Here is a 22,405-nt window from a genome sequence, read left to right on the forward strand (position 1 = left end):
GGATAAGCTTCTGTGTGATATTTTATTATCCTCACAGCCCGTTGGTTTTGCGATGATGCGCTATGAAATTATTGCGTGGCAATTTAACAGCCTATCACTTTAATAATAAAAGTAGCCTAAGGCCTTCCATAATAATAATATACAATAATACTAATAATAATGTAATACATAAATTGGAAATGCTAAATCATCTTGATATTGATAGCTGATGCTTGTTTTGACAATATCTCTGGATATGATATCGTCTGTATAGGCGCAACCCGTCACGAAGGTTTATCGCGCTGATTCGCGCATATTTCACACGTATAGTGTGAGCAGTGAAGTCGCAGCTCGACGTTCGGGCCGTATAGTGTGAGCACAGAAATCCTGAGCTTTGGCTTTACATCGCATCATGCGATCTACTCGTTCAGTGTGAGTAGGTACTTTGCTGAAATCGCACAGTGTATGCCCGCCTTTACCTGATCTACCAACCTGAGATACTCATCTTCAGTCTTCATTCCCATCTGCCTTCTCTGTTGATCATCTTCATCATCCGTTCTCCACTCTGGTTTCCACTCCACCTGCAAAGACTATTCAGCAGTTCTATCTTCATCTCAAGTTTGCATGACCTACTCACCATTACATCTGCTGGTTCCATGCTTCTGTTCTCAATAAACACCGTTTATATTTACTCACCTGTTTGAGTCTTCTCTAAACCTGCCGTATAGGCTACAGTGTGGTTACAACTATATATTTGTATAGTTCATTTTTGCATTCAATAAAACCCTCTTTTCACTGACCATGTTTAAAAAAAAAAAAGAAGCTTTTTTTAATTCTAAAGTTTTTCTAAGGCCTATTCTGTACCTTATTTGTGCAACATGCCATATTCAAGTCAAGTCAAGTATATTTGTATAGCGCTTTTCACAATACAGATTGTATCAAAGCAGCTTCACAGTATTAAATTAAAATAATACAACAAGGTTTGTTTCTAGTGGAATTTATTGATTGATAAAATTAAATATCCCCAAAAATTCACCGCCTTAGGATGGGTTATGGGAATGAGATTTAACTCCCACTTGCACATTCTCTTATCTGAGATGAGTACTGTGTTTCGCAAACTATATCTAACAGGAATTCTAAACAGAATTCCAAAGATCTTCCTTTCATTCTTTATCTGGTCCCAAATGGGAAGATTCAGTGTTCCAGAAAATCGGGTATCAAGCACATGTAGTCCTCAAGCTTCCTAGCATTAAAGACAGCTGATTTACAAGTGAGTGTTTGCATGCTGGACTGAAATTGGGAAGGGGAAGCCTAATGGTTACTTTGTGGATTCAGCATTCCATAGTTAAAAGTTTCAAGTTCACAATTGTGTTCTGTTACCATTGTGCCCTTGAGAAACTCCTCTACAATTATGTAGGATGAACATCTGTGACTGTTTTGACTGGCCCCTTTTTTTGATGTTGTACAGAGGCTCCATACTGAGCAGTTCTCTGTATGGGATTACAGATCACATGTCCTCAGTGAATCCAAAGGATGAGGAAGGAAATCAGCTAAATACACTCATTCATGGCTCATCCCACCTTATCGAGGTTAAAGGGAGAGTTTGGACAGATTGGAGTGTTCTTAAACAAAGCTGACCTCATGTTTAGCAGTCTTGAGTAATGAATACAAAACCAAGAAATATGTGGTATATAAAATTATCTGTTTGATTTAAAATATTGAATAACAGTAATGCATTAAAAGAACAGTTGAACGATTTCATTTTTAAAAAAATCGTTGGTTGGTCGGTTGGTTGGTCGGTTGGTGGGTCGGTTGGTTGGTTGGTTGGTTGGTTGGACGGTTGGTTGGTTGGATGGTTGGTTGGTTGGTTGGTTGGTTGGTTGGTTGGATGGTTGGACGGTTGGTGGGTCGGTTGGTTGGACGGTTGGTGGGTCGGTTGGTTGGTTGGTTGGTTGGTTGGTTGGTTGGACGGTTGGTTGGTTGGATGGTTGGACGGTTGGTTGGTTGGTTGGTTGGTTGGTTGGATGGTTGGACGGTTGGTGGGTCGGTTGGTTGGACGGTTGGTGGGTCGGTTGGTTGGTTGGTTGGTTGGTTGGACGGTTGGTTGGTTGGATGGTTGGACGGTTGGTTGGTTGGTTGGTTGGTTGGTTGGTTGGACGGTTGGTTGGTTGGATGGTTGGACGGTTGGTGGGTCGGTTGGTTGGTTGGTTGGTTGGTTGGTTGGTTGGACGGTTGGTTGGTTGGATGGTTGGACGGTTGGTTGGTCGTTTGGTTGGTCGGTTGGTGGGTCGGTTGGTTGGTTGGTTGGTTGGTTGGACGGTTGGTTGGTTGGATGGTTGGACGGTTGGTGGGTCGGTTGGTTGGACGGTTGGTTGGTTGGACTTTATTTTACAGTATGTACTTATGTGTACTTACAGTGTACTTACCTAAGAAAGTACTGGTTAACATATTAACTAAATGGATTAAGGTTAGGTTTCAGGTTTTAGTTATAACCCAGTTATTGCAATTACTATAAAAAGTATATAGTATGTACATAGGGAACAGGACTGTAAAATAAAATGTATTTATTTAGTTGTTAGTTAATCATTTTTCTTAAATTAGTTAGTCTATTTACCGAAACATGTTCCTAGTTAGTTAGTTAGTTAGTTAGTTAATTTCTATTAAATTAGTTAGTCTATTTACTGAAACATGTTCCATTGCAAAACTGTAAAAAAAAAAAAAAAAAAATCATGGAACACAAAAGCAGATTTTAGTGAATAACCATTTCAAAAAAAAAAGATTTCAGACATTGTGCAAAACAAAATATCTCATTTTGTGTTGCACAAAAACAAACAAACAAACGCATACAGTTTCAAACAGAAAAAATGAGTGAACTATATGTCTGTCAAGTATTAAGATAAAAGTAACTGTAAGATAAAAGATTCCTTGCATTTACAGCCATTTCTCAAGACTGTTAAAGCATGAGGTCAGCTGTGCACTCAAATCTTTCAGCCCAGTTTCTTGCAGGTATGGGTTCTTTGGCCACAGACGTCCCTCCTTCAGTGACCATTGCAGCTCTTTGTGTTCTGAGCTGGATTTGGAGTCCAACAGGCTAGTTGCGTAGCAACAAGCTTCCCAGAAGCCCCTGCTGATATCAGCCCTGACTCAATTGACGCATAGCAACCCTGATTCCCACCAGGCAACTGAAGTGAACCCAAAACCCTTTTCAGCAGCTATGTCGACAGATTGATTTGCAAATCAAAGCATTTTACAACATATCAGCTACTGTTGTGAAGGCACGTATTGACCAATTAAAACACAGAGGTCATGGTAGGCCTCAGGAAGATTAACATTGAAAAACTAGGGAATGTTACAAACATGCTAGAAATGCGAAGTGACTATTATCGGATAAGCCTGCGGGTCTCTATTGGTTTTATGACCTTCGCTGTCTGTGGAAGAGGCTCTGTTGATGTGTCAATAACAGAGGAAGCTGTTTTATGGCAGTGTGAGGGACTGTATCCGAGGCCGATATGATTGTCCGTTCCAATGTAAGGAAAGTGAGCGGAAGGGTGCGATCGCTCTCCTGCGGTGCAGCTTTCCAGATGTTACTCAAAGGATATGATTTCATTCCTGTAGTGTTATCTGCACAAGCAAAACAGTCTGCGGGTCAACACACGAAGACAGGACCCCTGTGAATCCGACACACAATACTGAGACATCCCGCAAGCTGTGCACACACCCATAATGCAATACACAGACGCTCACAAGATCTGATCCATGCAGTCAATAATGACTAGCTTACTGTACGTAACCTACCTTGTTACATGGAGATTCACCAAAATAATCAATGTTTTTAAAGTTTAAATATTTTTTATATAGGCTATAACTTTACCTGTATATTATTGTAATGCATCCACAATTAAACAAAATAGTCTATTAAAATCGCCATGAAATGGCCATTGCTATAGTCTTGTCTTCCCCATTGTGACATGTATCTGAGTGAAATGGCTTCTCAAGCCAGAGAAATTGTAGGGCAGGGATTGTTTTTGTCCATCGGGAATTTGTTGGATCGTTGGATTGTTGTGGTTTTCGATTGTTGTGACGTCTGAGTGACAGGTTGTTCCACCCTCGCGCCAATAAACACGTCATCATCAGAAAAGAGATGTCGCTGCAATATTCCATAAACAAAAATAAGAATTGTCCATTTTGATTTCATGGTGACTTTAAGGTGCGGTCACATTTACCGTTGCGCGGCAAAAATTTGCGGGTGAAATCCAGTGGTTCTAATAATCCACAATTTCGGGAATTTTGCATGAGTGAGAAAACGTTTCCCACATTGATTCCGTTCATGTTCAAGTTAGTCTCGCGAATTCGCCGCCCTGAAAATTAGAAAGCTTCTTTCAAGGGACTTCAGGCTTGTTTTTCAGTCATTGCTACATTACTGACAGAAGACATGCACCTTTATGATGTACAAAACAATCGCATGAACATTGTAAAAACATTATAGTAATTTTAACACTGAAGTTTTCCGACCTCATTTTAACTACAATCAATAACTGACGCAAAATGGCAGAAGTTGCGCTTGTTCGCGAAACAAGAGTGTGCAAGCAAAGCCGCTTGAAGGCAAGCCTGCAAGATTAGCACAAAAAATATTTTAATGTTTATAGGAAAACAGTTTATTTAATGAGTCGACAGCATATTGGCTAATCTTCAACACGTTTACCATTACGTGTAATTACTATAGGGTTAGGATTAGAATTAGGTGTGTTGTAGGGTTATTTGCATGTAATTATGCATAATTAAAAGTCATTACTTTAGTAACACACGTGTAACAAGGACACTAAAATATAATGTTACCCATGATTGTCTTTCCATTAAAAAAAAAAAATCAGTATTGCATATTGTCTTCTTAAATGTCTAATATTATAACTTTAACATACAACTGGGGCAACAGCACTTTCCCTTAATTCTGTAACAACAAACATGAAACCTATTGCTTGTAATCTAACTTCTCTGAGCCTTGGCTCAGTTATGACAACAAACATCTTTTTATGAAGTAAATCATTCCATATGCTCAGCTCTTCTGATCTCAGCATGGCGAAGAGTGGTGCATCAGGCCAAACCCAATGAGACAGGAATCACTATGTTAGAATTAGAGCGTAATAATGTGTCTGCAAATATGTGATCTTCAAACATTCAAAACACATTTCCAGTACCTTCCACCTTTTAAACTTTGTACAGGTTGGGTAATAGGAAAATGCATTGTTTTTATTGAATAGGCTGTACAGAGAGAGCTGGCTCATAACCCACCTGTTTCAGCTGTTTTTGCTGTCAATTACAATCAGTGGTATCTCTACACTTTCCTGTCCTGGGAAAGTAGCCACTGGTGGAACATTCTCTGCTCTTTGTGTAGGTCAAAAGGAATGACTCTGGGGACTCGTTGTGTTCCAGTTTCGTTACGCATGCTAAAACTATGTTCAAAAAGGGAAATGTTCGACTAAAAGGAGGAAAGAAATACATATCCTCTGTACCCTTGGACACAGTCCACTGTTACAGTAACTCTCTTGTTGTTGTCTTCATCCAACTGAGGTGAAGGGGCAAAAAAAGACATGGGAACGCAAGAACCATATGGATCTACATATAGTTTAATGAAGATAAATCACATCAGTGCATCAGGACGGTAACTTTCATTTTTAGTGAAGAATATCTCAGACAGAAGCTATAAAAACAGTAAATGACTTTATCACAATGATTTGATATGTGGAAATAATGTACATTATAATAGATGACAGCAAGGAGCATTTTTACTGGAGCATACGATTGTAATATTTCAATAGGTGAAATTTCAAATCACTAGCCCTTTTTATTCAGAAGTACAGTAGCCTACAGTTAAATATCACTTATTAATATCCAGATATTTCCATACATAAACATGATCTGAACATCATGTCCTGAAGCAAGACTCAACTGCGTAAAGCTAAAAGAGAGTTAACTTGTAAATCTTATGTTTTAAAATGGCATTACTCAATTAAATTTTAAATGCTGTGAGAAAATACATTCTTTGTTGCTCCTTAAAGGGATAGTTCACCCAAAAAAGAACATTTTGTCATCACTTACTCACCCTCAAGTTGTTCCAAACCTGTTCTGTTGAACACAAAAGAAGAAAATTGGTAACCACAATTGATGGCACCTTTCTTTTGTAAAAAAAGAAACTCATAGAAGTTTGGAACAACTTGAGGGTGAGTAAATGATGACAAAATGTTCTTTTTTGGGTGAACTATCCCTTTAAGGAGCAATAAAGAATGTATTTTCTCACAGCATTTAAAATTAAATTGAGTAATTCCATTTTAAAACATCATAAGATTTACAAGTTAACACTCTTTTAGTTAACAAACATTTTCATTTTTGGGTGAACTATCCTTTTAAGGAGGGTTTTGTCATATTTTAGATATTGAATAATTTAATAATTAATAATGACCTATTAAACACTTTAACACATTTTCTGAGATGTTAACCTATATGTAAGGGTTTCAAAAGATGGAAGACTAGAACAATAGGGCAGTTAAAGTGGTTAATTTAGGGATTTTTTGGATATATGGATGTGAAACAGATATGTAGTATTTGACAGTTAAAAAAAACTCATTATGTAATTAGTGAGATAATCCTTATAATTATAGTAGATCATCCTTACAATATAATTGCATAATCCTTGATTCTCATGAGGAAACATCTCTCACGCCTTGTATTATGCCAAATCTTTCAAAGTATGCACAAATGAGAAGTTTATTCCTTACTGTGAGTCAACGCTAAGTCTCTGGCCTAGATTTTTGGAAAACGTTGACACATGCATTTTGACTAAGCCTATGTTAAAACAGCAGGGATCAACAAACCACAACTCAGCTGAAGGCAAATAAAAACAACTTTATTCAAAGCACCATAAAGACTGATAATAAATGCATTTTAAAAGGGTCAGCACGCATTTGCTTTGGTGTCAAAAATAATTTTTCAGTAGAGAAATAACGTTTCACTTTGGCTTTTTTGCTCATTGAACTGAGCCTGGCATCTTCAAATCCAGATTGGATAACTTCATGCCTCCTTCACATAAGTCCTTACAGCCACCACATCACCCATAGTGCATTTCTGCAAAAAGAAGATATGGTTATAAATACCTCAAAAGATTCAACAGAGAAAGTAAATGGGAAAAATGTACTCGGTCTATCTGCAACTGTTCTGTACAATAGTTGTTAAGCATTAGGCTATTCTAGACTCTTTACATTTATATTGCACAACTCTATCATCTTTAAAAATTGAACATCTGAGAATGGAATAATTAGGTATAACATTTTAAAATAACTTAGCTGTTAAACTAATAGCTGTCCATGGTTACTGGATAAGGATTTTAATACATTTTTATAAAGATTGCACTCACAAAGAGCAAACTATAGCAGAATATATATATATTTTTAAATATTATAAATTATAAAATCGGTTATTCAATACAGCAGCTTCCTTGACCATTTTAAAATTTCCTGATAGTTCCAGTTTTCTATGGGAACTCTGAATATTTTTCATTAAGTTGCATAAAAATCCATAATTTCTTCAGATTTATTTTCAAAATGCAAATAACATTCTTTAAGTTTACAATATATATAAAAAGTTTAACAACATTTTTAAATGTGAGTTATAAGCATTATATAATGTAATAGCCTACCATTTGTTAATGTCATATGACGTGTTTATAATAAATAAAAGAGCATTCTTACAGCTATTAATTTCCCATCCGTCACCTCCCTCTCTATCGTCGACTCCTTGCCATCCCAGGTCTGTTTCTGCACAAGTTTGCCGTTCTCAAGAGTCACGACAGTCTGCAGAAAAAAAAGAGAGAGGAGCCCGTTAACTTTCACAACTGTTTATCTTTTGTCGAATCAACTTAGATAATTAATGTGGTTCAGATAACACAATATTTTGAGTTTCTATATATTAAACCAATCTCCTTTGTTGTATTAACTAAAAATTATAATTTCAATGAACTCAAATTTTTAAGGCAACCGGTTAAACCAACAATTTTTTTTTTTACAGTGTAGATAGCTTCAAACCACTGAAAATATTCCGACTATTCCATTACAAACCGTAGTCTTTCTATCATCTGCGGTGGTCTCCTCGAATGACTCGTTCAGTTTAAATTTGACCTCAGTAGTTTTGAAGGTGCTCTGCGACTTCATGCAAATGAGCCCTTGATCATCCACACACACGACCAGGTTGGGTTTGGTCCGGTTCCCCACCTGACGAGTAGCGAAACCGACACCTGAAAAGGGAAACGTACCTCTCATTCACGAGACACCTTGACCATCAACAGAAAATTAATAATGCACTGACAATTTTGCTTTGAACTTTTCTTTTTGCATTTAACAAAATGGAGAGATTTGCTAAATAACATGCATTTGATTTCTTAATAAATTATTAAATGATGAAGAATAATACCTATAGCCTTCATGTACTCGTCAAAGTTGTCGCTGGTGGTCATCTTCCATGTTCCCACGAATTTGTCAACCATTTTTCTGGATGATGATGTTCCCTGTCACTCAAACAACAGCTCAAAAGCTCAGATTGGGTCTGATGTGATCGAATGACTGCAGGGTTTTTGAACAGCTCCTCCAGCACGTGCATGATCACACTAGCCAATCAGATCACCCGGCGTCATTGAGCGGAGTTCCTCAACCTCCCACCCGCAAACGCAACTCAGAACTGGGGAAGGGTTCGCATTTTTTTTGGGACCACAAAAACGGTCAAATAACATTCACTGGGTCAGAGGATAACAATCACAAAGATCATTCACATGAAAAGGCTGAATAGTTTTACAATTGCGTGTTTAACCAACTATAAGACGAAACCTTTCCTGACTGAAAATATGGCCTTCCCTCACAGTGCCTGACAAGGTCTCATTTGTTAACATTATAGATTGTAACTACATTAGTTTACATGAACAAATGAAACACTTCTAGCATTTATTAATCTTAGTGTTAACCTCAATATTTACTGATAACCTACAAAAGTTCACTATAACAGCCTAGTTAATGCACCCCGATCTAACATAAACATGAACATTTTTTATTAACTAACATTAACCAAGGTTAATACATGTTGTAAAAATGTATTGCTAATTGTTAGTTAAGAATTGTGAATTAACTAATTAGACCTTATTGTACAAAAAATGTTACCATTGTACTCTAACAACTACGTACATAATAACAAGCTTATTACAATGAATATAGACAACTATTTTTCTAAGCATTCAAGAATAATTATTTCACAGACAAAAGCTAATTATGTCCCTGACATTACACATAAATAATCATTCAGATATAGAACGAGAAAACCAGACTCTACCAAATGAATGGTTATGAGTCCTGCTACTGTTCATATTTGACTATGTTCAGAAGGGAATGCTGACATACTATTTACTGTGCAGAATACACTTTATACTGCATTCCTTTCTCTAATAGGAATGGTATGTAATAACATCTCCTTTTGTGATTTTAAAGGTTTTAGAATATGATACCACACCAGAAATTCTTCAACACTAAATACATTATTTACCTGGATGTGATGTAAAACACACACACATTTGTTTGGTCAAATCAGATTCACATTTCCACAAAATGTTTGTCAGAGTGGAACATTAGATGATTAGAAACAGTTGTGTGCTAGATTATTGAGGCCTGTTGATATACAAAGGACAAAGTGACTTCAACTCACAAAGACATGACAAATACCAATTTTATTACACATCTACGCACATATAAATACATAATCTAGAATAAACTACTTCTTGTCTCCTGCTTTAGCCTGAGGGTCTTTAGCACTGCAGCGGGTCTGTAAGGCTGAGAGCATTTCTTCAGTGGTGAGTTTGGATCCCTTCATCACCAGCCTCTCTCCATCCACTGCAAAAGACCACAACTATGTTAACTGAATGCATATTTACAATATTGGAGTAACTCAGATGCACACTGAGGTCACTCACAGAATGTGATGTCAACCGTAGGCTCTGATCGGTCATGCTTTACTTCTGTGATAACTTCACAGTTCATATTTGTGGCTCTGACTTTTTCGGACCCGACCATGATGAGAAACTCTCTGCGGGAAGGAAAGGGACATAAGATATGCATGAGATGTGATGGAATGAAGTGTTTTTTGGGACTTGACAGCTATGCGTTGCGACTGACTTATGAATTTATGAAGGTAATTTAAAAGCAATAATTAAAAGCAATTTTAATTTCTGCAACAAACGCTTGAGGACTGTGGGATGATAAACCTAAAGTGGCTCTTGAAGTAAACAGCTCACACTAAATATGTCATCTATACAGAGTGGGCAGTTTGTCATCACGCTTTTCCCAGATTTTGAGAATAATTTCATAGCAGCTGATTCTATGGACATAAGGAAATTTGTCTGAAGAATCAACTGCCATGAAAAAGAGAAACAGAAATTTGGTATGAGGCTGGAAAGTAATGAAAAAAACTGTATACATAGTAGGGGAAATAGTATGAAATTACTAATTCGTTCGAACATAGCAATAGTTCTAATAGTTCAAGTTCAAAACAGTTTGACAGCCTGCTGTAATTACTGCGTTTAGGCTGAGAGGGGCGCCAGAGACCTCACTGAGATAATATAACACAACTCAAGCATTATGATCCATTCGGTATCATAAGCATGTTCATGTAACGACGTTTAACAATAAATTCGCGTATTATCGCACATAATCGGCATATACTAGTGCACTTTGGTCCTCTAAAGTGAAATGTCGGGTGGAGAGCAGTTCAACAGTGGCGACTGCTGCTTTAAGAACGCTAAAATCAAACGTATATAAACTGAGAAACACACGGTGACATCTAAATTATTATAACTGGCATCTTATTTTCGTCCCTATGACCGCTATTACGGGACGACAAAAAAACAAACAAAAAAAAACCCAGCAGAGCTCATGAAGTCATTCTCATTCATACGATTTTACTGTAATAGACAGACCTGTTCTTTAACTTTAACCACGCTCATTTAAGGTAAATCGATGCATGTACAGTATACTTACCTTGTGGAGCGAACATTAGTTTCAAAGGGGCAAAACTGTACAATAACTTTCTTAACCGCCTTTAACACTACAGCTCCCCTGGACGCCGCCATCTTTCTCTACATGACCTTTCACCTGCTGATGATGACGTAAGCACCCGGACTCGCCAACACAAAATATGAAAGCATATTAATTTAACATATGTTTGTGATGCCCTTTATTTTTAGGTTTCTTTATATATATATATATATATATATATATATATATATATATATATATATATATATATATATATATTTATTTATTATTATTTATTTATTTGTTATTATTGTTGTGTTTCAAGTTATACTTACAAAATGTGAAAATGTGTAAAAGTAATGTGTCAAGAACTTGATATTGAATTTTTTTAATTCAATAAATAAATAAATAAATAAAATAAAAATATGAAAGCATCACAAATTCTAAGTGAACTGCAACCTAGTCTTAAATATATCATCTGTTTTACTTCATTAAAAATAGATCAATATAATATTATATATATATATATGTTATATATATAACATGTTAACATGTTATATATATAACATGTTAAATTAATATGCTTCTTGTGTTGGCGAGTCCGGGTGCTTACGTCATCATCAGCAGATGAAAGGTCATACTTACATTTTGTAAGTATATATATATATATATATATATATATATATATATTAATAAATATTGATGTGTTTTTGTTATTAGGAACTTTTTTATTCATCAGACTAAAAGGAGTAACTCAAAACCCAATTTTGCTCATTTTCAAACAGCCTTTTAAAGGTTTATTTAAAATCTATAAAGCTTTTAAAAAGAACTGTGTCTCTGTTGAATTAATTTAATATATTTTAATTTCTATTTTATTGTATTTTACTTAGTTACCGCGTTTCAAATTGTAGCCTACTAGCTAAATGTAAAAATTTTGAAATGTATAAGTAAAAAATATAAAATGTTTACAGCATGTTATTGACAAACCAGGAAGCACATCCAGTAGATGGCGCAAGTGGATAGTGTATTATTCTTTAGGACCCCACGATTTATCCTCCACATCATTTTATGTTCAGTTCATTGAGTTCATTTTTTAATAGTTTAATTTTGGCGTATCATCCTTCACACGCCCGTCCATAATCTGTTGGATAGCCCTCAAATTTAATTTGTTTAAAATGCACTTTCAACAAGAAATCATGTTGATCATGTCATTTTGTACCAAATAACCAGCCAAAACACTATCCTTCTAATATAGTATCAAGATGACTTTTTAATAACTTTCTACATCAGTTTGCAATTATGTGTCACCAATAAAGTGCTTTTGATACTCCCATTGTGACATTTTATAGAGTCCCTAAATTTGAGATGTTATAACAGAATTATGCAAGAGTTGAAATGGAGACTCTGCCCTGTCCTTTTAAATTGATTTATAGGAAGTTTGAATATTTAAACAGACAAGCACTTCAAAATTCGTGAAGCTATTTCTGCCACAGATGAGGGGTCAGTCTTACATTTTAAATAAGAAGTGAATGAGTTATATCACGCTGAACAACATCTGAACTGATATTTCAGAAGTATAGACAGACATATAATGTATAAGCCCTCAAGACATATTAATATGCTCATATATGAATTCAATTTGAACAGTTAAATTAGCAATTTTTTAACAAATGCAGATATATTTATAAAACTCTTTGAACAGAGATAATTTTGAAACATATTAATCAAACTATTGCACAGGCCTACATAACTCAGTATTATATAAAATGTAGCTTGAGCATTATCATGCATTATTTGTGCCTCTGCCTTATTGTGACACTTCTGCAGCTAATAAATGTGCACACTATAAATGTGCAATCGTCAACACTGCGTTTAGTTTTTCTGTTTTGAGGAACTAACAAGTTGACTATTTCTCATTACACCAAAAACGTTGCCCCTTACGTATACAGTATACACAAGTGTTTTACTAAGGCCCCACTCTCATGCTTGTGGTGACCAAAGGGTTTCTTTCCTGAAAAACTAAGTGCACAGTTTGGTCACACATTAGAACTATATTTAGACACGAGCTTGAAGGCTGAACTTCCTATCAAGCCCTTTCTAAAAACAAGTTTCTCTTTTCCTTACTAAAACAATGACAGTGAATGCTCCTGCCACCATTAAATCCAAAATAAAGAAAGCTATAAGCAGCAAAGGCAGAACCCCCGGGAGCGGTTAACCTTTTATAATGCATGTTAAAAGTTATTTTAGTATTGCTGTCATTGCTTTTTGTTCTAATTATAATTTTGCAGGACCTGATACAGAGATGTCTTTCCATTAGTGACATTCAAGGTTCTTCCATGCTGATGGTATTGTTACGAAGTAAATCACTGTAGTATATTGTCATTGTATATTATATTGTGTATTGTATAATTGAAAATTTACACACACGTAAAAATGTATATGGTCAATAAGTTATGACAACATATGTTTTTACATTGCTTTAACTCATCACTGGATAAACTGAAGATTATATTTTTTTACTATTATTAATATTTTTATGATAAAATTTCCCTTAGCAATCCTGTAGCTTCGTATTCTATTGAATTGTTCCAACAATATGACTAAACTAACTTTTGAAAAAAGCAGCAATATAAATATATATATAAATACAAACAATAAAACACAATTTGAAGAAGAAAAAAACTAAAATACAATATCAAGTTCAGCTAAATGTTTCATTGTCCCTCCCACACTGGCATATGTGGAGTTAAAATAAAATGTATAGGCTAAGCTTGATATAATTTGTATATCAATAAAAAAATATTTAATTGACTTAAATGTATATGGCTTTGCAAAACGTCATAATATAATATGAAAATACTTTCATATGGAACTACACACATTATTAAAGGCCTCGCTTAAAATGCAGCACTCAGTTACTTTTCCTCACGACATAAACTGTCGTTACTTTTTTTCATTTTCACATCATCCACACCACAAACTGAAGGCAGCCGCCTCAGAACACACCCGCTTTGTTGCAGTGTCCATATGAGCAGAACTACACCTCCCGTGACACATTGCGCGGCTGGGATCTGTCACTCCACCCCTCTGCATCTGTGAAGTGTAGCGGAGGATCGCAAGCACAGAGTCACAGCAGCGGACCGGTAATGGTGTGTGTGTGTGTCAGTGACACACACCTCAGTGCGCACTGCAGCTCTCCAGCCTCACTGGCACTTTCCTCTGTGATCATCTGTAAATACAGCATGTTGTTTGAGTGCTGCCCTGAGCTCGCGGAACCTGCGCTGATCGTATAAACTCGAGACCGGAGAAACAGCTGATCCACGGATGCTCGTCTGGGGTAAGTGCTCCTTTAATATCAGCCCACCCGAACACCATGACTGGAAAAGTTGCGCGGAGGGAGAAATACCTGTAGTGAGAATGATCCCGTCAAGACTGTGACTACATGTACACTGAACTTCTCTCATGTAGTTTGCATGGCGCGCGCGTGAGAGACAGACGGACACACGGACACTGTATCCCAGTGCTATTTATTTATACGACAGAATTCCCTGCATACCGATTGAGGGAAAAGTGGAATGTAACGGAATGAGACGGAATGAGTAAGTCTGGATGATTAGGTGTCAAAGATTCTACGCATAGACTATCGATGGGAGTCATCTGTTGATTTCTTAGTTCTGTTCCTGTATGAGAGACATGGGGTGTTTAAATACAACTAGCCTACATGTGATTTGCCTTAAACAAGAATTATTCCAACGTGTAAACAACCATTTCAAGACAGTGAGTTCATATAATTTATTGGATATGAGCAGACTTTCCACAGTTATTTGGATTGTGTCTAAAAATGTCCAGTGGAGTAATTATCCAGTAAAAAGTAGCCTAAATGCTTCATGCACTTTCAATAAATGAGCATTTATATGTGTGTATATATATATATATATATATATATATATATATATATATATATATATATATCTTGACACTGAGGGTCTAAAGCAGTCATTAAATCATTTTAGGTTATTTTTACATCATATATATATATATATATATATATATATATATATATATAGGTATATATATTAATAATAATAATTAATAATTATACCAAACTGCTAAATGTCAACATTTCTTTTTTCAAATATTTTAGCTTTTTAATGAGTGTTTGTTTTACAATCTCTGGACAGTTACATTATGTTTTACTTTAAGCCCCACAATATGCACAAAAAATATAATCGAACACGTTAATTTTTCATCAGAAGTATAGGCTAGTGACGTAATTAATCAAAACAAAGGAGCATCACGTCACATTTATGCTTCTATGATTTGATCAAAGGCAAATGAAGACCTTTAATTTGCGTAACATTACTAAGTACTAAGAAAAAAGAAAACGTCACACACATACAGTGCCTTTGAAACAGCATTGAACATTCTTGTCTTCTCCAACTTTATCTTAAACAAATAGACAGATCTATTTTCCGCATGCTCATTTTATAGAGCCGATCTTAAACCTTAACATTTCCTGGTCAGAATAGGGCTAAGGGTAATGCCGTTCGTGCACTAGTTGCGTGATAAAGGCTAAATGCATATCACACATAACTCCTCATTACATAGATCTGCCAAATGGTTATCTGCAAGTCAGCAAAGTGTGTAAATATCAGTTCACTGTAAATGTACCCTCTCAGCACAAAATAAAGCCTATTGCGACATAAACGCAGACAACATAGCAGGTTTTAAAGAAGGATCACGATACAGGCTATTGTCTTAAATCCATCGGTTTTCCCACGTCTAAGAAGCATCAAAACAGTTGGATTGAGGTCAAACACTCGGGACAGAAGCTCTGCCTCACATGTTTATTAGGCAGATAGTGTTTTTCTGGTTGGCAGAGCAGAGATTCAGGCTCCGTTCCACTGCTGGCACTCTCGACTCTGCAGCAGTGCAGGTTTTGCTCTGTGTCTGCACCTGTCCATTACACTTGAGTTTCCCCCCACTGATTCTAGTATAGCAGAATCCAGATTTCATGCTTTGGTACAACAAAGCATTGTCAGAAATGGTTTTTATTGTTGGAACTTTGGACTCTGTTCTGGCCTTGGAGCTGTTTCTCAAAACCGATGCAAATGAGCACCAGTGGAAGAAGGCTTTTGAATTCAGTATATGTCGGTTAGCACGGCTCTGGTGCTTCATGGAGTTTTACTCATAAATGTCAAAAAGGTGGAAGTGAAAGAAAGTGAAGTTTCCTTCAAAGGGTTTGAATCTTTAATGAAACAGAACTAGTTTGAACTGTGAAGTCTGAAGCTGTTTTTGCTATCGAGAAACGTCTGATTGGATCCATGGATGTTTCTGGAATCTGTTCTATGGGGGGGGTGCGCTAAATCCTCTCAAATGGGACATAATGGGGATACCGTAATCTGGTATATAATCCTCAATGCATAAATGGATATTCTCTACATTATCATTGAACTTAATTTTATTGTTGTTCAGCGCTTGTTGCTAAGATACACAGCAGTAGATGAGATGTTCAATGTGAGTAAACTGAATAAAACCAGATGTTCTGCTAATGATCATTAAAGAACAAACAACCAGGATGCAAAAATCTGAGCTGCTTTGATTCAGTAGGAGTAGAACATTGCAGGTACAGTGGGTCAGTGACCCAAGTATATCTGTAGTCAAGGGAACAGGGAGCACTAGAATTCAGCTTTTCACACATGAAAGACTCAAGAAAACATTTGTTGAATTTCTCTCAAAACGACTGAGCTTTTGTTGATTCATTCTCATTAAAACTGTTGGTTGAACTTGAGGACAGTGTGTTTAATGTGTCTGAAGTTAGACTTTGGAGTGTCTTAATATTTTCAAATATTTTCGACAGAAAATCTGTAAATAATCATGGCAGATAGATTGCAAATGTTATGTAATACTAATGTTAATTTGACTAAACTGTACAGTGTACACATGTCTATGCAAATGATGGAATCCACCATTAGCTGAGATAGCTTCCTGATGATGATAATGTTTCTGAGAACAGAATATGAACAAGAGCTCAATTTATTCCTCGAGTTCCAAGATGTCCTTGATGAAATGGTTTGATGAAACAGTTTTGCATTCTCGATTACCAAACAGTAATGGGGAAACACGCTAAATAAAGAGTAGAACATTCATGATGAGCGTCCCAATTCACATACTTATGAACACTTCTTTGCTGTTTTGTAAAATAAAGAGTGTGAAAATTCCAAAAAAGAAAAAGTGCACTTTAAAGGGTTATTAGTTCACCCAAAAATTTTAATTCTGTCATCTTTTACTTATGTTATGTCATGCCATTCCAAACCGACTTTTGATTATCTTCTGAACACATATAAAGTTTTTAATGAAATCTGAGAGATATCTGTGCCTCCATTGACATTCCATGCTACTACCACATTGACGCTTCAAAAAGTTGGTTTAGTCCAATTTTTCTGAAGAGACACGATCTCTTTATATGATGAACAGATTGAATTTAGGCTATTATTCACATATAAACATTCATCAACTCACACATCAGTTGTGGTAAACGGAAGCTCAAGCAAGTTCGCTTGATTTGCGAGAACCAATGAGGTTCATTCTCGTGTTACGCAGCACGTTTGAGCTTCCGCAAGAGGTTTGTTCTCGAACGTGAAGGAGGTTCGGTTGAGCTTCTGTTAAAGGTATAGCGGAGGATTTTTTTACTTCCGGGTGGATCACCTATACTATTGGTCCTCCTAATTGTCAATCATTCTGGTGAATCAATCAAACTTATTCAAAAAGTGGAGAGGGCGGGTCTTATCTAAAATTCGGAAAGATCATCCGCTATACCTTTAATGTTCGCTGATCAATGTTTATATGTGAATTAAAGCCTACATTAAATCTGTACATCATACAAAGTGATTGTGTCTCTTCAGAAAATAGAAACTAAACCGAATTGTTTTTTTTTAAATAACAAAAATAATAACTGTCCCAAAAACTATCACTTATTAATCACAATAAGCATTTTAGAGAGCTATATTGAGTTTCTTGAAAATCACTCAGAAAGTTGGTAATCAAACAATTGACGGAAGCCATTGACTTCTATAGTGTGGAAACATACTATGGAAGTCAATGGCTACTGTCAACTGTCTGTTTACCAAAATTCTTTCAAATATCTTCTTTTGTGTTCAACAGAAGAAAGAAACTCGTACAGGTTTGGAACAACATGAGGGTGTGTAAACGATGACAACATTTTCATTTTTGGGTGAACTATCCCTTAAACATCATGGCATTTTCATCACAAATCCACACTATTACAAATTGTTTTAGTATACTTTGTGATAGTTTGGATTTATTATCAAAATGAAATTGCACGATGAGATCTTAATTTCATTGATAAATGATTTATTTGATCTTAAGGAGTAAAAAAAATAAAAAAAGAAGTTAAAAGTGTTTCTAATTGGAGAATCACCCAACTGCAGAAAACTGCACAGCAAACCAAAAAATGTGTTGAACACGATGTGTTGAACACGCATTAATAATTGACCCAAGACACATGTGAGATAAGTGACAGGTTATTGAGTTACTTTTTGATATAGTCCTGTAATTGTCATTACAATGCTGTCTAGATGTAATACTCGTTTGTAGATCATGCTGTGTTCCAGACACGCTGTGTTCTATTCTTTAAATGTAGGCCATTGCACTTTTTTTGTTTTTTTGTTACAAGATACAAACTTTTCATTATAGGTGTGATATATACTATAGTGACTTTGTATGATTTGACATGAGAAGAACTACAATATCTGCATGACACACCAGCGTAGAACTCATTAATGACACATCAAATGTTAAATGATGGGAAGCCGCTGCAGTCAGCTGTTTCACTCCTGAGTCACAAAATGAATGTGAACAATTTCTCTCACATGTTGTGTCGACAAAATGTAACGCTGGAATGTTGATTCTCTGCTTCGATCAGTTTTTTTTCTTTTTTTTTCGTAAAACTGCCATCAGACATGTTTGGCCGGTCTCAGACACAACAGGGCTTGCCTGATCTTGTCGCACTCTGTTATCGAATGAGGGGCCAATTGCAATTTTCTCCGGATAACAGGGAGGTATGTTTGATTGCTGTTTTGTTGACTGCACTCACTCGCTCCACGCCGCTCAAATAGAAATTGCTTCCTGCTGAGGAAGTGTGTGACTCCTTCATGTAAAAACAGAGCAAATTTAATCAAACCAAATTATCAGAGTGGTGCTGGGAAATCTAAGGCTTCTTGAGAGCGTACATAATGTGCCACATCAAGCTCACCCTGTGTGTCATTCGCTTCTGTCCTCAATGGGTGGTCATGCTGCAGATAACTGGACTATTACAGTAATGTGATATCCTATCATGACTTCAGTGAGCTACTACAAAGCCACAGACAATCATGGATTATATTATTTTGTTATGATTAACATTTCACAGAGACAGTATAAACAAACAGGAGCCCTGCAAGAGGTATAACTATTTTAGAAATAATAATCATAATTGCATCAATTTGTAAGCCAACCTGGTTATTTATTTGAGCATAGTTCCCTTGGGGAATTTCCAATGGGTTTTTCGAATAGTGGTTTTGGATTTATGAGTGAAATAAGATCTGTGGTTATTATTACTTGAAGAAACTTCGTTCTGCTTCATAAATTACACACGGTCATACCTCGAACATGGTTTCAAAACCAAGTTGCTGACAGTTGCTAAGTAGAACTGCAATGGTTTTCTGATTTATCAAGTATATCATTTCACATTCTTGTAGTAGCTGTAGCCCTTGCGTAGAAAATAACATTTACAGTATGTATGGCCTGCATGGGGCACACAATGATATCAAATTTACATTTGAGGTATGGCTGTAATTTCTGTTGTACAGCAAAACAGGAAATGCTAATTGTCTTTTGGGTTTTAGGGTTTGCTAAAAATGAATAGATTAATCATAGTTCAGTGTTTCCTGCACTGCTGAATCTGTGCCGCTGCTTCTTACGGCTAAATAAATGAAGTTGTGAGTGTGAGTATGCAGTCTGAAGTGCATAAAAAGTACTTCAGTACTTCAAAAGAATTGCATACAGTGCAACAAAAGTCAGAATCAAAAAGTATCATACAAAAAGGCTCAAAGGCTCTGGGTTATGGAAGCTTGTTTCCGCCACAGAAAAAAAAAAAATAATAATAATAATTGCGACTTTTTATCTCACAATTCGGACTTTTTTTCTCACAATTGCGATATATCAGGTCAGAATTGTGACTTTTTTTCTCAGAATTGTGAGATATAAAGTCAGAATTGTGAGAAATAAAGTCGCAATTGCGAGATATAAAGTCGCGATTATGAGAAATAAAGTCGCAATTGCGAGATATAAAGTCAGAATTCTGAGATATAAAGTCAGAATTGTGAGATATAAAGTCAGAATTGTGAGATATAAAGTCAGAATTGCGAGATATAAAGTCAGAATTCTGAGAAAAAAAGTCAGAATTGTGAGATATAAACTCGCAATTGCGTGTTATAAAGTCAGAATTCTGACTTTTTTTCTCGCAATTGCGACTTTATATCACGCAATTCTGACTATAATACGCAATTGGGAGATATAAAGTCAGAATTGCATGATATAAAGTCGCAATTGCATGTTATAAAGTCAGAATTGTGAGATAAACTATTCTGAGGTAAAAAAAAAAAAAAAAAGTCCGTCTTTTTTCCCCCCCTTAGAATTGGACTGAGAAAATATGTCAGAATTGCGAGATATAAACTCGCAATTGCGTGTTATAAAGTCAGAATTGCGTGATATAAAGAATTCTGACTTTATAACACGCAATTAATACGCAATTCTGACTTTATTTCACGCAATTCTGACTTTATATCTCGCAATTCTGACTTTATATCACGCAATTCTGACTTTATATCTCGCAATTCTGACTTTATAACACGCAATTGCGACTTTATTTCACGCAATTCTGACTTTGTGTCTCGCAATTCTGAGAAATAAAGTCAGCAATTATCATACATTTTTTTATTTTTTGACAAACAAGCTTCCATACTGGGTTCTGGTTTGAATCAGTCAAAAAAAAATCTATATTTGACTTGCTTACTGAGCTGTAAACTATTATTATCGTATCTTTAAATGAAGCAAGTTTTGTGTACTTGAGGTTTGTGAGATCTATATCAGTATCATTACTGACTAGGTGTTTATATGACATCATTGTAGTTAAAGATACACATTTGCATGTAGCGAAGGACCTAAACACTGATGCTCATGTAGTACTAGTGTTATTGTCATTCAATTATGTTCTTGCAACAACTGCTGTGAAAGGTTTTAAACAGTGTGTCTACCTTCATGTTTATGATTGATTTCATTGAGAGAGTTTTCAACTGAATGTTGGGTCTGTGGGAATGTCTGAAGAGCTGTAGACCGACCGGGGTTAGTTTGGCTTGCTGCCCGTGGGTTTATATGGCACACGGAGGGTTTTCAGGCTCTCTGCTTCTAACCATTCAGCCATACAGAGAGCCAAACACTGCCGTCCAGTGCTGCCGGTTTGAGAACAGACTTTAGAGTGAAGCTGATTTGTTTATGAGAAATGAAAAATGATGGTTTATGGTTTTCCCTCTTTTGCTTATGTTTTCATTTTAGGTGAAATGTCATGCCATGTAGACACTGCGATGCAAAGATTACAGCGTCTGTCCTGCGGGATGTGGCTCATGACCGAGCCGTACAAATGTTCTTCTGTTTAGTCGTCTTCAGAAGAAAATGAAGGGAGGCATATTTACTCACTGGCTGCATTCAGACAATGTTTGTGTTGTTAAACAGAAATGTGTGAAGTCAGGTTTCTGATGTGCTGCTGAAATAGCAAGAATGGGAATTAAGGAAAACTGCTATGACAAGCGAATTAAGCTCATTTATCGAGCAAGGTTTGTGACTAGGGTTACCAGGATCAGCAGAGAAAAATCTTTTGGGGAAAATTAAAATTTCTTCTTATTATTTTTTTTATATCACATATGCCATTTGAGAATTAAGTAAACTTTTGATGGCCTCGCTTTTACATACTCAGTAACTCTCCTTAAAGTGACCCGACAACAATCATATTTATGGATAATTTCTGTCAAATTGCACTTTAAACACACAGATCCTTTATAGACTTGCATTACAAAAGAGATTCAGTAACATTTTAAGGCGGGGCTTGACAAGGGATTGATTGTGAATATACACAAATATTATTTTTTACTCATCTGTAATGTTTAGCACTGACAAGTTGCGCTTTCCCGGCTGACAGCGAGTTGAAACCACAGTGTATGTATTTTAGTGTATGTTGTGCATTCAAGAGCACACTGTGATCATTTACATGCGATCAGCTCATGACCCAATGTTTTCATCGTGTCAGAGCG

At 36.0% G+C, this 22,405-nt stretch overlaps 3 protein-coding genes across 4 annotated transcripts in view; 1 reads left to right on the plus strand and 2 right to left on the minus strand.

Moving 5' to 3' along the window:
• Positions 1 to 6,859: 6,859 nt before the first annotated feature.
• fabp4a (fatty acid binding protein 4a) lies at positions 6,860 to 8,595 on the minus strand. The gene is made up of 4 exons (XM_084424702.1): positions 8,440 to 8,595; positions 8,088 to 8,263; positions 7,722 to 7,823; positions 6,860 to 7,098 (listed from the first exon to the last, which is right to left on the minus strand). The coding sequence occupies exons 1-4, from the start codon at positions 8,510 to 8,512 to the stop codon at positions 7,045 to 7,047; spliced, it is 405 nt and encodes a 134-aa protein (XP_084280828.1). The 5' UTR covers positions 8,513 to 8,595; the 3' UTR covers positions 6,860 to 7,044.
• Positions 8,596 to 9,710: 1,115 nt separating this feature from the next.
• Positions 9,711 to 11,156, minus strand: mrpl53 (mitochondrial ribosomal protein L53). The gene is made up of 3 exons (XM_084424031.1): positions 11,043 to 11,156; positions 9,980 to 10,092; positions 9,711 to 9,899 (listed from the first exon to the last, which is right to left on the minus strand). Exons 1-3 carry the CDS (start codon positions 11,132 to 11,134, stop codon positions 9,781 to 9,783), a joined length of 324 nt encoding a protein of 107 aa, XP_084280157.1. The 5' UTR covers positions 11,135 to 11,156; the 3' UTR covers positions 9,711 to 9,780.
• Positions 11,157 to 14,011: 2,855 nt separating this feature from the next.
• pag1 (phosphoprotein membrane anchor with glycosphingolipid microdomains 1) overlaps positions 14,012 to 22,405 on the plus strand; it is a 57,303-nt gene continuing 48,909 nt past the window's right edge. The window contains exon 1 of one of the 2 annotated variants that reach the window (XM_084423607.1): positions 14,012 to 14,376. The gene's annotated coding sequence lies outside the window, so the exon portion shown is untranslated. The remainder of the gene's footprint in view (positions 14,377 to 22,405) is intronic. The other variant, XM_084423606.1, reaches the window with a different exon arrangement.

Source organism: Rutilus rutilus (genome assembly GCF_951802725.1).
Source record: "Rutilus rutilus genome assembly, chromosome: 11".
In the NCBI taxonomy this organism is placed as follows: domain Eukaryota; kingdom Metazoa; phylum Chordata; class Actinopteri; order Cypriniformes; family Leuciscidae; genus Rutilus; species Rutilus rutilus.

What these genes read in the sequence shown, in the direction of transcription:
- fabp4a (XM_084424702.1), bottom strand. Translation starts at nt 8,512, where the DNA reads ATGGTTGACAAATTCGTGGGAACATGGAAGATGACCACCAGCGACAAC. An exon ending in CGAGTACATGAAGGCTATAG is followed by an intron (nt 8,264 to 8,439) that starts GTATTATTCTTC and finishes TTCCCTTTTCAG; the next exon opens with GTGTCGGTTTCGCTACTCGT. An exon ending in CGGATGGGAAATTAATAGCT is followed by an intron (nt 7,099 to 7,721) that starts GTAAGAATGCTC and finishes TTCTTTTTGCAG; the next exon opens with AAATGCACTATGGGTGATGT.
- mrpl53 (XM_084424031.1), bottom strand. Translation starts at nt 11,134, where the DNA reads ATGGCGGCGTCCAGGGGAGCTGTAGTGTTAAAGGCGGTTAAGAAAGTT. An exon ending in ACTAATGTTCGCTCCACAAG is followed by an intron (nt 10,093 to 11,042) that starts GTAAGTATACTG and finishes TCCTTCCCGCAG; the next exon opens with AGAGTTTCTCATCATGGTCG. An exon ending in TACGGTTGACATCACATTCT is followed by an intron (nt 9,900 to 9,979) that starts GTGAGTGACCTC and finishes GGTCTTTTGCAG; the next exon opens with TGGATGGAGAGAGGCTGGTG.